The following is a 17,328-nucleotide window of genomic DNA, read 5'->3' as shown; positions in this document are numbered from 1 at the left end:
CTGAGGAAATGAAATATTTTCATTTCATTCTTTTATTTTATGTACTGTCCAGGAATTTGTTGATTGCTTATTTTATTTAAAATTTTGGAATTGTATGGTGCATTATCCAAAACAATAACAGATGGTTCATGTAAACTTAGAAGCAGTTTTTCTTTCAACCATCTCACAAACATTTCCGTATTCATGTTAGTGTGATAATCATCCGATTTTGATTTTAACTAAATCACAAGATCCGCTACATCAATAAATACACTAAAATATAAATAACTAAAACTGAAAAATAACAAAATATAAATAAATAAATCCGATAAATATTGCACCTGCATGCCATATATTATGTATATCTTCCTCAGTATCGGTGTGTTTTAATGGATTGTATGCTCTCGTCCTGCTAAAACTCTTTTATTCCACCTTTCTTCTAAATAACAAGTGGAGCGAGTTATTTTTTTTAATTATTATAGTTTCTTAACCTTCCGTGACTAACATTGGGTCTGTGAGAGGGACCATTTAGAGTTTTTCGATTATATCAAAATTGTTCGTTCGCCGTCATCAGTAGCTGCCTGATTCAGGTGCCTGTTTTTAGTGTTGAAGTTTGAGTCTTTAGTGTCAAGTGATTATGCAATTATCGGCAATTTTATATAAAAAATTTTCTCAGAGACCGATTGACATATTCGTCGGTTGGACGTGACATATTCGATGAAAAAAATATTTATATTAACGAAACAACATGCGAACAAGTGCTGATAATTTAGCAACCCAATTGCCGGAAGTAAAAGGTGAAGCTTGTATAATTGTTTTTATTTTCTTTGGTATTTTGCAATGTTTAAGAGGCTTAATAAATTAAAAATAGGTATCAATCTTGTTTAATTCCACTCCTTCAAGGAGTAAACACAACTCTACACTTGAAAGTGTGTCAATGGAAACATTTTTTATGTCGGTCTCTGAGACGGATGTTAGCTTTAATGTTCAGAAAACCTATGTTAGTTGCGGAAGGTTACACTCGATTCTTTTGTGAACGATATTAGATCTTTCACACAAGTCTTTCCTATTGTCTTCCATTTTGAGTCTATACCCAATCTGTTTGAAAACTCTCCAGAGACTTGCCCTGAAAATTTCGAATGTATTTCTGTATTTTAATTTTTTTTAACACCGTCTCTACAGAAACATTTTTTACGCATTTATATGTAATGTCTCGAATTTCGAGCTTACAACCCTCAGGAAGACCTTTAGAGCCCGTTCATATGATAGGCGCTTAACGCGCGTTTTGAGAACGCGCGATTCGAACGCGCAACGAACGTTCTCAAAACGCGCGATTACAACTACATACATTTTACTTGAGACAGTTCACATGCTAACACGCGCGTTAGCATGTGCACGGTCTCAAGTAAAATGTATGAAGTTGTAATCACGCGTTTTGAGAACGTTCGTTGCGCGTTCGAATCGCGCGTCTCAAGTAAAATGTATGAAGTTGTAATCGAGCGTTATCACACCGCGCGTTAAGCGCTTGTCATGAGAAAGGGGCCTTAGTCTTAGAGTGTGGTCTTGGTTTATATTATGCGAATTCTACTTCACTATTTACATTTTTTCTTTTTTCCAAACTGACTTACGTTTTGTCTCAGTAATACACAACGTATCACACATTCACACATTATGTACGAAAAGCCTCCATTGGCTTTTTTCAGCAGTGAAATAAGCGATCAAATTAAATATTACTTGATTTATATCTAAAACAAGTGTGTCTTCGAATGGTCAAAAACCCAAGTACAGAGAATGAGGCATTCAGTAAACATCTACGCTTATATTAATCTCTCAGTGATCACTGATTAAAACTACATTATATTCTATGTAATAATTAATCTGGTTGTAACAAACATTTGGCAGGTAAATATAAAATAAAAATATGTTTCAAAAATCTAAATCTTTTCATAACCTTGTTAACATGGAACTGACATGAATGTTGATCAAAAAAAGGTAAAACTGCAAGCAAACAAACATTTTCGCGTAAAATGTGTAATGCACATGAATTATATCAAAAGAATTTACTGTAAATAACTTCTTGTTAATACTGTAAAAAAAGATTATAAAAGTATTTTTTTAATTCAAGTTAGAAATAACTTACTCATATTTTCATTACTAGAGCAATTTACTTTCGTACTTCTTGTGCTGTACAGTAGAATGCACCATTGGATAATCCAAAACAGTCGCAAATGAGTGAAATATACTTTATATTTCCTCTGCTTGTAGTTGTTAATATGGTATTTCAATAAAATGCAAATCAACGATTTCCTTTTTTCGGTTTCAGATACAACGTGCCAAAAAATTCGATGAACCACGTGCGAGATTTTACGCTGCCGAAGTGACGTTAGCGTTGCAATTTCTACACAAACATGGCGTCATATATAGGGATCTCAAACTGGATAACATATTACTGGACGCCGAAGGACATTGTAAGTTGGCAGACTTCGGTATGTGTAAAGAAGGAATTCAAGAAGGAAAAACCACGTCCACTTTTTGTGGTACTCCTGATTATATTGCTCCAGAAATTTTACAGGTAAGACTTAAATGTTTTACATGATATAAGGTGATTATATCGTGTTAGGACTGTTCTTCAAATATATAACTTGATTATTTATATTTTTTAATAAAGGACAAAATCGCTTAAAATACTTTCCAATGTATTTCGAAAAGTTTGTGTCGTTTTGAAGCTGTTTATTTTGTTTGGGCGTTGGTCGTACCTCAATTAACCACCACGTGGTTAATTGGGGTGTTCCACCAAAAAGGAGGACATGACAAGTCCAATATGTGGAGAAAAAAACTCAAGATTAAATTAAACAATATAAAATGGGTTTATGCACCAAAAGTCCACTACGAATAGATGAAAGATATGTCCCTACTTCTATTATTTTGAATTAAAACTTGACATGACAGAACTCGGAATTGCCAACACTCAAACAAGGTTGCATCGACTTAAAAGTAGATACGGGGTATGAATACGGCGGTATACAAAGAATAAATGAGAATAGAATCGAAATAAATGAAAATTTAAATTAAAGAATAATGAATAAAAAAAGAATTAGTTGATAGAAAAGTTAAATGCCAACTATAATATTTAGAATTTAGAATAAATATAGTAAAACAAAAGACAAATGTATTGAAAAGTATGAATTCACAGTAGTATCGAAAAGGAAGAACACGACGAAAAATAAGAACATCAAGAAAACTCAAGAAAAACTCGTTAAGTGCTAGGAGATCTCCAAATGATAAAATTCATTCACCAGCAAAAGAAGAGGCCAAAAAACTTAAAAATAGAACTTAAAAGTCGGTAAAGTTTAGACAATTTGCGACGCAGCTATAAAACACAAAACCATAACGGAAAATAAAATGACCAATGATTCTGTTTTTATACAGAAAAAATATGAAAAAAATTTTTTTAAGAAACGCTTTTCTTTAGTTACGAGTGACTAAAATTAAAAATATTATAAAAAAATCAACCAAAAAGCAAGAAATAAAAAAAAAATTGAAAAAATCTAACACATTCGTCAAAGAAAAGCGTGGCGCTTCTTCATAGAATAAACGGTTTTCGCCCCACGCTTTTCTTTAACGAATGTGTTAGATTTTTTATTTTTTGCTTTTTAGTTGATTTTTTATAATATTTTTAAATTTAGTCACTCGTAACTAAAGAAAAGAGTTTCTTAAAAAAATTTTTTTCATATTTTTTTATTTTTTACTTTTTAGTCTTACACTTTTCAAACATTAAAGTATATCGTCATGTTTAATAAAATATGTATAAAACATGATGTACTAACATGAAAAGTAGTCGGAATCGGCAAAAAATTTGAAACTTTATTGTTTATTTAATAAACGCTGAGATGTGTATATTTGCAGACGACATAGTACTAATTGCGGAAACAGCAGAAAAACTGAAATACAACTTAGAGAAATGGAACCTAGAAGCAAGCAAATACAACTTAAACGTAAACAAAGAGAAGACTCAGATAATGAAAATATCAAGGAAACAAGGGACGGAAGATCAAATAGAAATAATGATAGACCAGCATCAATTAATACAGACAAATTCATACAAATACTTAGGAACAGTAATCAACAACAAAGGAGACATAGAGGACGATCTTAACAACAGAATGGAAAACACAGGAAAACTATTCCAAGCACTAAATAGAGGATTCCTTAATAACAAAGAAATATCAACAAAGACCAAGATGACAATATACAAAACAATATATAGACCTACGGTGACATATGGAGCAGAAAATTGGATATTAAACAAAAGACACCAGAGCAGAATACAGGCAGCAGAGATGAAATACCTCAGAAGAACGATAGGAGTAAAAAGAACAGATAGAATCAGAAATGAAGAAATAAGAGAAAGACTCAAAATCAAGCCGATACTCGACTCAATCAAGAAGAAAAAATTGGCATGGTTCGGACATCTAACCCGGATGGACAATGATAGACAAGTGAAAAGAGTGTGGGAAGCCAAACCAATAGGTAAGAATAGAAGAGGAAGGCCCATCAAAGAATGGAACAGTGACATTTCGCAGATACTGCAGAGTAAGGGTAAGACTTGGCAGGAAGCAACACAGATGGCATCCAATAGGAAGGAATGGAGAAAGTTCGTTAAGAGCTAGGACAATTCAGAAGATTGTAAAATATTGTAATTTATTGAATTGTAATTTAATGAATTGTATTATAAATGGCCCTACACCGAAAGGTACTAATGGGTCTACTGATTAAGTAAGTAAGTAAGTTATTGTTTATTTATGAAGCATAACGTAAAAAGTGAAATTATGTATAGTTCATATCATACAATCCGTAAAAGTTTCAAGTTTTTACATTGTAAAAAACAAGAGAATTTAAGCATTTTCCATTAAAATCATTTTTTTTTATTTAAACAATTAATAAACATTAAAAACATTTTTTTATTGACTATTCGTGTATTGTTCCCGCGAATGCATATGTCAGCAAATTTTCATTCATTTGCATTGGAGAAAAGGCAGTCAAATTAACGTCTAAAGATTTGACGCAAACTATTGAACTAAATAAAAGCGTTTAATAAAAGCATAGTAGATCATAGAAACATGTACGTACTGCTAGAAAAATACAATGAGTAGATGCACAAAATTCACTTTTTTCTTCTTCATTATTTATGTGTCCATTGCACCTCGCGTCTCAGTTGTATTCTTCATTTGAGGCATATTATTTTTTTTACTAGGGTAGGTAGTAGTCACTTTTGTATTAGTTTTCTATTTCCTTTTCAATTGTTTAAGTATTTTCTATGGGAAATAAGCCACAATTTTACTAAAAAAAATGAATTTATTAACGTTTCGTATTATATTATTCATTTTTTTAGTAAAATTGTGGCTAATTTCCCATAGAAAATACTTAATTATAAAAATGCCACAAGGAAATAGCTTCAGAACAAAATCAATTGTTTCTTGTAAGGTGTTCATTTGCTTCCGTATTTTCGTAATTTCCTCCATGACAGCCATCGACTTCTCCATTTTGCTTTCTTCTACCTGTTTTTTATTTTATACTTCACTGTCTGAATCGCTAATTTGTTTCTGCCTTAACTCTCAAAGGTGGCTTGGACGGACCCGGCATTATAAAAATTTCGAAATCGCTCTGATTAAGTTTTGTATATGAAATTGACTTAAATTGTAAAGATCTAGAAATAATTAAGCAGAATTAATCGTTATCAAAATACAAAACATTAATAATGTAGTAATGTGTTGTTATTTTCTTTCCTCCTTGAAGCTATTTCCTTGTGACATAAGATGTCGGAAGGAAATAGCTTCAGAACAGTATTTTAAATGGAAATTTTCTAGGAATTGGAATATGCCGCAAGTGTGGACTGGTGGGCCTTAGGAGTCCTCATGTATGAAATGATGGCGGGTCAACCACCATTCGAAGCTGATAATGAAGATGATCTCTTTGAATCCATATTACACGATGATGTCCTATATCCAGTATGGTTAAGTAAAGATGCGGTCAGTATATTAAAAGGTATGTGAACAAAATACTTTTTGAGATTACTTTCATTACACAACAGTTTTATGGAAGTTATTAAACACTGAGTATGTATCTTCAAATTAATGTTAAATATATACAGGGCGTAAAAAAATGCTCGTCACGAAAGAAAACTACAAATTCTTGAACTTATTTATGTCGATTTGACATAAGATGCCTTATCGAGAAATGCTTCCTAACGGAGCTAGACCTCTTTAAAGGGTGTCCCCTAAAATCGGTTTAATGAAAATATCTTTAAAATGGTTGCCTCTTAAGTTAGTCCAGAAAGCCACTGCGCATCCGCTTGGAAAAATATTCTGATTTGGATTTTTTGCACAATCTTACTCAAAAAGGACTCCTTTTAACAAATTTGCATGCTGCCAGGACCAAAAGGTGGTCAAAAATTTTTTAAACGTTTTTTTTTGTTTTTTTCCTAAAATTATTTTTTTTGCATGGAAAAATGTTTTTTAGGTTTTTTGGATCATTCTAAACAGAAAAGGTCTTTAGTGACTTTTCTCTAAAAATGATAGTTTTTGACATATATCATCATCATCATCATCATCTTTGTGCTACAGACCTTAGAGGGCCTCGACCTTCTCAAGCTTTCTACGCCATTCTGTTCTGTCCCTTGCTTGCATTTTCCAGTTGCCGACTCCGATCTTCTTGGCATCCTGTGTTACCCCGTCCATCCACCTCAGCTTTGGTCTACCCCGTCTTCTCATTCCCACGGGTTGCGCTGTTAGAATAATTATGTAAATGTTTATATTACTGAATAGAGAATTAAAGAACCTTTCAAATGAGCTAGCACACGACCCCTATTCTTATTTAAAAAAATCATCGATTACGTCATCACGCCCAGATGGATGACGTCATTAGTATACCATATATGCCACAATATCATAACTTAAAATAAAAATCGACCTGTTTCGGGATTTTTCCTTAAAGTCGCCGGTTTACGAAATAACGAATTTATTCCTTTCATTTGCACCATACTGTCGATGGAAAATAGTGTCGCGCACGCTTGATTAGAAATTAAAAAACAAAGGAGTTTTGAATATTGTATTGCAAAAAACTCTTTGGGATTTCATCAATCGATGTTTAAAGAGTATATTCCTACTTTGGCAACATTTAAATTTTCAGTTTTTCACATAGTTTTTGAGGGTTAAAAATGGCCGATTTCGCAATTTTTCAATTTTTAATCGCTAATATATCAAAAACTATCATTTTTAGAGAAAAGTCACTAAAGACCTTTTCTGTTTGGAATGATCCAAAAAACCAAAAAAAACTTTTTTCCATGCAAAAAAAATAATTTTAGGAAAAAAACAAAAAAAAAGTTTAAAAAATTTTTGACCACCTTTTGGTTTGGTCCTGGCAACATGCAAATTTGTTAAAAGGAGTCCTTTTTGAGTAAGATTGTGCAAAAAATCAGAATTAGAATATTTTTCCTAGCGGATGCGCAGTGGCTTTCTAGACTATTATGCTTCCTTGTTTAGATAGGTAGGTACCTACTCGGTGGAAAATAGTGTCGCGCACGCTTGATTAGCAATTAAAAAACAAAGGAGTTTTGAATATTGTATTGCAAAAAACTCTTCGGGATTTCATCAATCGATGTTTAAAGAATATCTACTTACCTTGGCAACATTGAAATTTTCAGTTTTTCGCATAGTTTTTGAGGGTTAAAAATGGCCGATTTCGCAATTTTTCAATTTTTAATCGCTTATATGTCAAAATAAGTGTGGAAGAAAAACTAGACACGTGGAAGAAATATGTGGAAGTAACTTTTGCAGATGAAAGGCAGAATACCATTGAAGACATTGAATGCCAAACAGGACCCCCGATTACCATTGAAGAAGTCACGTCAGCTATTAAAACAACTAAAGATGGTAAAGCTGTAGGGCCTGACCAGTTTTATGTAGAATTCCTAAAACTTATGGATGAACAAGGAATAAAATGGATAACAACCGTATTCAACAAAATATACGTAACTGGAAAAATACCCCAAAGCTGGTTAAAGTCGACCTTCGTAACTTTACCCAAAAAAGTAAATGCCAAAACATGTGAAGACTACAGAACAATTAGCCTAATGAGCCACTTACTCAAAACGTTTCTGAAGGTGATACATGGCAGAATATATAAAAAATGCGAACAACAGATATCATGGACGCAGTTTGGATTCCGCGATGCCTTAGGCACCCGAGAGGCTCTATTCGCTGTCCAAGTGCTTATGCAAAGATGCAGGGATGTTGACTGTGAAGTGTATATTTGTTTTATCGACTACAAAAAGGCGTTTGATAGAGTAAAACATAATAAACTCATAAACATCTTGAAAGAAGCGGGAGTAGATGATAGAGACTTGAGAATCATATATAATTTGTATTACAACCAAACTGCCAATATTAAAGTGGAAGACCAATTAACAGAGGCAGTCTCCATAGATAGAGGAGTGAGGCAAGGATGCATCCTGTCCCCGGTGCTGTTTAATATATACTCTGAATGTATCTTCGAGCAAGCGCTGGGAGAACTACAGGAAGGCGTGTTAGTCAACGGAGTGCGTCTGAACAACATTAGATATGCCGACGACGCTGTAGTTTTTGCAGACAGTCTAGATGGTTTGCAAAGAATAATGTCGCGCATATCAGATATAAGTAGAGAATACGGACTTGATCTCAATACGAAAAAAACAAAGTATATGGTAGTCAGTAAGCGCGAAATATTAAATACACAGCTTTTGGTTAACCAACAACTAATTGACAGGGTCGACAGCTACGCATACCTTGGTACCAACATAAACAGCCAGTGGGACCACTCAAGTGAAATAAAACAACGCATAGGAAAAGCGAGATCAGCGTTCATAATGATGAAGTCTCTTTTCAGAAGCCACGATTTACCTCTTGCTACCAAAATCTCTATCATCAGATGCTATGTATTTTCTACGTTATTATACGGAGTAGAGGCCTGGACACTTTCCGAGGCTTCTTTGAGAAAACTCGAGGCATTTGAGATGTGGTGTTACAGGCGCATTTTGAGAATTTCGTGGGTGGATCGTGTGACTAATATTGAGGTTCTACGTAGAATAGGCAAGGAATGCGAGATTATTAACACAATTAAAGAGTGCAAACTGGAATATCTTGGCCATGTTATGAGGAATGAACAGAGATATGGCTTGTTGCAACTCATTCTTCAAGGCAAGGTATTTGGAAAGAGAGGACCAGGGAGAAGAAGAATATCTTGGCTTCAAAACCTGAGAAAGTGGTTTAATACATCGACAACCGGACTATTCAGAATAGCAGCAAGCAAAGTTAGGATAGCCATGCTGGTCGCCAACATCCGGAACGGATAGGCACCTTAAGAAGAAGATATGTCAAAAACTATCATTTTTAGGGGCGCGCGAGTTTTCCCCAACACGACTCTACCTTATCGGCAGAGTCTACGAGAAGTGTACGGTAAATTGAAGCTGTAATTACAAAGAAACAAATACCTATGTATGTCTTTGTACTCACTTTATCACGCTTAACGAATTACGGGATCTGGATTTCAATGCATATTTTTTTTATAATTCTCGTATCAAAGTTACGCGTGAAGTTAGTCGTATTGATGACAGTTGGGGAAACGTTGGCGACCCCATTTTTAGAGAAAAGTCACTAAAGACCTTTTCTGTTTGGAATGATCCAAAAAACCTAAAAAAAACTTTTTTCCACCATGCAAAAAAAAATAATTTTAGGAAAAGAACAAAAAAAAAAACGTTTAAAAAATTTTTGACCACCTTTTTTTTGGTCCTGGCAACATGCAAATTTGTTAAAAGGAGTCCTTTTTGAGTAAGATTGAGCAAAAAATCGGAATCAGAATATTTTTCCTAGCGGATGCGCAGTGGCTTTCTGGACTAAGTGATAATATTCTGAATATTTATTTAGTGGAATGTACTCAGTTATTTGCATAGACTTATACAGTGCTAGTCAAAAGTCCGTACCCCCCCTCTTATCTTTTGAACGGTTTTACCTTTAATAGTGAAATTTGGATGGAGGAAATTAACTGACGTAAGCTTCTTAACTAGTTATGACAGGTGACGTAATAGTGACAGATGACGTTACAGAGCCACTGTGACCGATAATTTTAAATGGGACCTTATGGCAAGTGATACCTCGTTTGAAAGGTATTCAAAATACCTACTCAGCCATACTAATTTTTTTGTGTTTTAGTTGATTTTGATTTTGGTGAATAAATTAAATAAATATAATATTGTAGCTTCGCATTTAATTAATAAAAATTCAAATGTACGCCTATGGTTTTTTTGTCAAAAAAGTTGACGTTTTTCGATTCTCTAGTAGTTTTTACGTCAACGTCAACCTTTTTGACAAGTAATCATAGGCGGAATTTTGAATTTTGAATTAATTAAATGAAACTACAATTTTATATTTATTTCATTAATTCGTCAAAATTAGCTTAAACTTAAACAATATTAGTATGACTGAATAGGTATTTTCAATACCTTTCAAACGAGGTGTCACTTGCCATAAGGTCCCATTTAAAATTATCTGTCACAGTGGCGCTGTAAAGTCATCTGTCACTATTACGTCACCTGTCATGACTAGTTAAGAAGCTTACGTCCGTTTATTTCCTATCTCCAAATTTCACTATTATAGGTATAACCGTTCAAAAGATACGAGGGGGGTACGGACTTTTGACTAGCACTGTATATTAACATAGACAGAGTGGCATGCATCTTTTTTTGGATCAGTGCTGCTTCACTCTTACACAGAGGAAAGGTGCGACAGTATCATTGCCTATATCCCCACTTAGTTTCATGTTAGTTTCTCGATACCATGTGCTAGAAAGAGATAGCACCAAACAAGTCCAAGAGATCTTGTCATCAAAAAGCGCGGAAGGTACGCTCAGTCTATGTTAATATATAAGTCTATGGTTATTTGGCGTGAATGCATTTTTTAATTGCATTCATAAGCGTCTCGTTTATGAGGGGTATTAAACATTTTTTATTCATAACTTTTTTGTCTTTAACATTTTTATCCTTTGACATATCGTTTAAAGAGTTTTGATTTTTTATAAAAAAATTATGCTGCTATCTGAGTACCCTATGACGCACCATTTTTAAGTAAAATCGATTCGTACTTTTAATGTGTCAATACCTGCGTTTCCATTTACTAACAAGTTCATTTCTGAATTAAAAGACAATTTATGTTTCATTTCGATTCAGGGACAGGGCACAATCTACAGACAGCTGTTTCTGTTTAGAACTTCATCAGTGTAGATACTTGACCGCCTCTGAATCAAAACGAAACGAGATTGTTTTTTTAAGGGGAATTTCAAAAATAGATTGAAATCCTCCATTAGAACGCTGCCGCGACATCTATTAAAGAAAATAGGAAGGTCCCAGATACAGAATCCATTTTAATAATAGACACTAATTTAAATCTGAAACCTTCCTTATTAGAACCTCTTTCTGTTAACATCCTAAATCTCTGCCTTCCACAATCTACAAGGCATAGAGACGACAAATATAGAAAACGGAAAGGATTCTACAATATTCAATCACATTCCCCTTTCATTCGTCTAGAGTCTAGGAAAAGGTACGAAAAAAGGTTCTTAGTACTCACAATCTGAGTAAAGATAGAAGTGAATTAAAAGACAATTTATGTGTCATTTAGATTCAGATGCAAGGTACAATCTACAGACAGCTGTTTCTGTTTAGAACTTCATCAGTGTAGATGCTTGCTCGCCTCAGAATCAAAACGAAATGAGATTGTCTTTTTAAGGGGAATTTCAAAAATAGATTGAAATCCACCATAAGAACGCTGCCGCGACATCTATTAAAGAAAATAGGAAGGTCCCAGATACAGAATCCATTATTAAATATAATAATAGACACTAGTTTAAATCTGAAACCTTCTTTATTATGTAGAACCTCTTTCTGTTAACATCCTAAATCTCTGCCTTCCACGATTTACAAGGCATAGAGACGACAAATATAGAAAGTTCATTTCTAATTCTAATCGTCAAAGATTCCCATGGACAATAAACGAAATAATTAATACTTAATATTTTGTAGGTTTTATGACAAAAAATCCAAGTCGGAGACTAGGATGTGTCGTCGCACACGGTGGTGAAGCAGCCATTCAGGCACACCCATTCTTCAAAGAAATCGATTGGACTGCATTGGAATCAAGACGAGTAAAGCCTCCGTTCAGGCCAAGAATTGTAAGTACATTTCTTATAATTAGCATATTTCGACACATAGTTGTTTATACAAAAAATTAGAAGAAACAATGGTTACTTTAAGCAAGATATGATCAAAGGTATTGAGTACTCTGGTTTGTTTATAATTTAATTTTGTTCAGTTTTAGCCAGACCATGCGTTGTGTACTGTTATTTTTGTCGAATTTCATATCATGTCATTAATGAACAAAAAAAGCTGACATACGAGGTTTGCCTTTTTAGTTTTGCGTATAGCCGCTTAGAGGGCGCCACCAATAAAATTTTCCAACACAAATATAACGTCAATCTTTTGTTGACATAAATGCAGAGTTTCATTGCTATATGCTATACAACAGGTCCTGTTGTATATACTGACGATACCGTACTTCTAGCAGGAACACTGGAAGAATTGCGACACCTTGCGCAACAACTAAATATACATTGCAACGATTATGGACTAAAAATAAATTTGAAGAAAACCAAATTCATGGTATTTACAAAAGCACAAAATATCAGAGTTAGACTAGTACTGGATAATACAGAAATTGAGCAAATATCTTCGTACAAATACCTTGGAGCATGGATCACAGAAGATACTGATCAGACAAAAGAAATAAGATGCCGCATTGTAATTGCACGATCCATTTTTAACAGAATGGGAAAACTTTTCTGTAATCGCAATATCAATATAACGCTCCGGATAAGAATGCTTCGTTGTTATATTTTCTCCACCCTTTTGTATGGGGTTGAGGCATGGACGCTAAAACAATCCAACATTAAAAACCTGGAAGAATTTGAAATGTGGTGTTATAGACGTATTCTGAAAATATCATGGACAGATCGTAAAACAAACGCACAAGTGCTCGAACAACTAGGAAAACAATGCGAGGTTTTAAATTCCATAAAAATCAGGAAGTTGGAATACTTGGGGCATCATGAGAGGTGAAAAGTACGAACTATTAAGGAATATAATGCAGGGCAAAATCAAAGGCAGCTCAATTGAACTATTCCGGAGCGGAACTTTAAGAAGAAGAAGGTCCTGTAGATATAGTGAATTTTTAAAATTAGCAAGTCTGTCGAAAAATGGATCTTAGCGGAGAACATTTTCAAGCAATATTTTTTACAATTTTCTGAGAGGTTTATCCCAACAGCAATGTCTGGCTGAAATGGTATCTGTGTTTGGGAATGAAGCATCATACCAGTCAACTATTTCCCGCTGGTATTGCGAATTTCAACGTGGTAGCTCTAGTCTCAGCGACGACTCCAGGCCAGGTCCACCCAAAACCGCAGTCACTGCAAAACATTGATGCGGTTCGTCCGCTAATTAAGAATGACCACCGTGTAACATACCGGGAGATAAAGACATCTTTGGGCATTTCAAAGACATCGATCCAAAAGATCCTACATGAAGAACTGGGTGTTACGAAGTTGGTTTCCCGTTGGATCCCTCATTTGCTCACAGAAGAGCAAAAAGCGGTTCACGTCAATTGGTGTTGATAAACATTGGAACGGTTCAACAAAGGAAGCTCAAAAAACGTTTATAGTATTGTTAGTTGCGATGAATCTTGTATTCACTTCTAAGAACCGTGTATGTGTTTCACGATGAGAAAAAACCAACAAAAGTGATCCGTTCTCGAAGTGTTTCAAGGAAAATGCTCGCAACTTTTGTGTCAAAATCTGCTCATGTGGCAACAATTGCTTTAGGAGATCGAAGAACGGTTACTTTTGACTAGTTTATAACCGTTTGTTTACCAGAAGTTATCGCGAAACTCCGACTAAGCAACACACAATGGCGGAATCGTCCTACATCAGGACCATGCAAGTGCTCACACTGCCCAAAAGACAAAAGAGTTTTTGGAGCTTCAAAACGCCGAATTGTTAAACCATCCACCGTATAGTCGCGACCTAAGTCACAACAATTTCTTCACGTTTCCAAAGATCAAGAATTCAATCCAGTTTGGCTGAAAAGACTTTAATAACTGTTTTACCAATTTGTATCGATATTGGTGGGACATATTTAGAAAAACAATGAAGTATTTATATTTTTTGTCATTATGGCTATATGCAAAACTACAAAGACAACCCGCCTTTAAGATAGGCAAAATGCACTCACTCCCAGAATTCAGCTTTTTTTAAAACTTTTACGTTCTATTATAGTTCATTAAAATGTTACATTTTTTAAGCCATACCTTGCATTTGTTAGAGGAGTCAATTGTATTTCTTTATTGTGTAGGGGGGATCAGTAGAAGCTTAAGTTCAAGTTTTTGGGGTTGCCACTTTTGTCCCCCGGCCGCCATCTTGGAAATGGGGTGCAAAGGGGTTTCGCGCTATATCTCGTGAACTACCAACCCTACGGAAAATCTAATTAAACATAAAATGTAGAAAATTAAATTTTCTACAATTTTGTTTCTATTTATCGTCAAGTGACCAACAAAAAAGATATAAACAAAAATATGTAAAAAAATTTTAACAAGTTTCCTTTTGGAGGTTATAACTTTTTTTCAGTTCATTTTAAAATAGAATAACATTACAGTAAAACCTGCCATATCCGGATCAATGTGGCGACAGACCGATCCGGATATGAAAAAATCCAGATATCAAGACCACTTCTTTTATAGTCTCTGAAACGTTTTCTCCTTCATACATTCCACTATCTTGGATCAGTACCTTAATCCATAGGCTGACAGAGGGATGTCACATTTGGGGGCAAAAAAGACACTTTATTTCGCCATCTTTTAGTTCTTTTGGGTCGGGATGAGAGGGTGCGTTGTCCAACAGCAGGACTTCCTTTCTCGGTAGATTTCGGTAGATACGGACGGCAGAACGGTATATGGGGAGGTCCGGATATGACAGGTCCGTATGTGGCAGGTTGTACTGTATAGCAATTTTGTAGAGGGTTTTTCAGCGAACAATTTTCACTATAAAGTTGTTTAATTCTATTTATTTATATAGGTTTTACAGCGCTCCAAACTTTACCAGATTCTCGAATGCTCATAGGGATACAATAAAAACAAAAGTTAGGCTTACTTTTCTATCTATATATATATTTTTATTCATACAATTTATTATGATTTTAACATTCCTATGCTATTATTAATCTGTTTTTGACCTTTTTCTCCACTATAAAACTTATAACCCTAAGCATATATAGAAAAGGCCCAAGAAGTTGTTTGAGGACAAATTCGCCGGTTCAGAAGAAGAATGACGCAACCGCAAAATGCAAAATTCTTAAGAAGACCAAAAAAACGATTTTTGATATCAAAATCATAAAGCATGATCAAAATTAGCCATTCACCACACCATGGTCAGGATCTCCAGATTTAAGCGTTTTTTTTGGGATGTGCCGCTTGTCTATGAAGTAACATTACTTTTTTCCTATTGTATATTTTGACTTAAAATTTTCCAAAAAACTTCTTCATGAATTATATTTTATTGTTGTGTTGGTTAAAATTATAAACTAAAAAGTTTGTCACTCAACTTTTTTTAAGTAAACATGAAACTAACGAAATATGATGACAAAATGTTTAAAAATTAACAACTCCTTTTATAATGTGTTAAATATTTTGGACACATTTCATTGTTATCTACATACTTCAGAGATGACGCAGTAAAATTTTCAAAAGGAAATATTTACAGCTACCAAAGATACAGCGAGGTAAATTTGAAAAATCATATCAAAATTGATTTTTGGCATTTTTGTATAAAATTTGATTTTTGAACATGTGCCACCAACTCTAGATAAAAATAAACTTCATATTCGGATTCAGCGACCTCGAAAACATAAAAGTAGACCAAAATTGGTCATTAACCTTAAATTTGATTTTCGTGGTCGACATAAGGGTTGATGCCGCTCGCCTAATATATGGATAGAAAAATTTTGTTTTTATTGTATTCCTATGAGAATTCGACAATTTGGTCAAGTTTGGAGCGCTGTAAAACCTAGATAATAAATAAAATTAAACAACTTTATAGTGAAAATTGTTCCTTGAAAAATCCTCTACAAAATCGCTATGATGTTATTTTATTGTGAAATGAACAGAAAAAAAGTTATAACCTCCAAAAGGAAACTTCTTAAAAAAATTTTATATATTTTTGTTTATATCTTTTTTGGTTGGTCACTGACGATAAATAGAAACAAAATTGTAGAAAATTTAATTTGCTACATTTTATGTGTAATTAAATTTTCTGTAGGGTTGTTAGTTTAGAAGATACAGCGCGAAAGCCCTTTGCACCCCTTTTTCCAATATGGCGGCCGGGGGACAAGGGTGGCGACCCCAAAAACTTGAACTTAAGCTTCTACTGAACCCCCCTACACATTAAAAAAAATAAAATTGACTCCTCTAAGAAATGCAACCCTAAATGTAACATTTCAGTGGACTACTAAGCGATTAAAAAATTCGTTTTTATCGTTAAATTCAAATGATTCTACACAACTCTCAATAACAAATAATTAAAGTAGCTTATTATTTTTCTCTCTTATTGTTATTTTATATAATTAAAATTTAATAAAAAATTTTGGTCTTGGTAAAAGGTATATTATTTTAAAAAGCCCTATAGGGCTACAAACATCGAACAGAACGTTTTCGCTCTAAAAAGAGCATCATCAGTGTTGCAAGAACATGGTGAGCCAACCAAAAAATACGAAGGTCAAAGCCTTTCAAAAATGGACTAAAAGTCACATCAAAATGCTAACATAGCAAATTCCAAAGGATGGATATAATCCCTAAGGATATGGCCCTAGGATAACATATGACTCCCACACGTTGTAAGTGGGTCAAAGGTAACAAATTAGGTCATTATGTTACAAGAGCTGACAGGCAACTTTTGAAAGGCTTTGACCTTCGTATTTTTTGGTTGGCTCACCATGTTCTTGCAACACTGATGATGCTCTTTTTAGAGCGAAAACGTTCTGTTCGATGTTTGTAGCCCTATAGGGCTTTTTAAAATAATATACCTTTTACCAAGACCAAAATTTTTTATTAAATTTTACTTGTAATTAATGGTATACAGCCAGCTACAGGAAATTCTTCCTAGTGGAATTTTATATAATGTTAAGCTGTTTTTATGAAGCTTGTATTAACGACACTAAACCTT

The 17,328-nt window shown here is 34.0% G+C and overlaps 1 protein-coding gene across 1 annotated transcript in view; it reads left to right on the top strand.

Annotated features, from left to right (window-relative positions):
- The window catches only part of LOC114331493 (protein kinase C), a 150,248-nt gene that overhangs the window by 128,273 nt on the left and 4,647 nt on the right, over window positions 1–17,328 (top strand). The window contains exons 9-11 of the mRNA XM_028281082.2: window positions 2,303–2,551; window positions 5,847–6,024; window positions 12,089–12,237. Coding sequence (XP_028136883.1) covers window positions 2,303–2,551; window positions 5,847–6,024; window positions 12,089–12,237 — 576 coding nt within the window. The remainder of the gene's footprint in view (window positions 1–2,302; window positions 2,552–5,846; window positions 6,025–12,088; window positions 12,238–17,328) is intronic.

This window comes from Diabrotica virgifera, chromosome 2 (genome assembly GCF_917563875.1).
Source record: "Diabrotica virgifera virgifera chromosome 2, PGI_DIABVI_V3a".
Taxonomy (NCBI): Eukaryota; Metazoa; Arthropoda; class Insecta; order Coleoptera; family Chrysomelidae; genus Diabrotica; species Diabrotica virgifera.
This window is presented reverse-complemented; position numbering and strand designations above follow the sequence as displayed.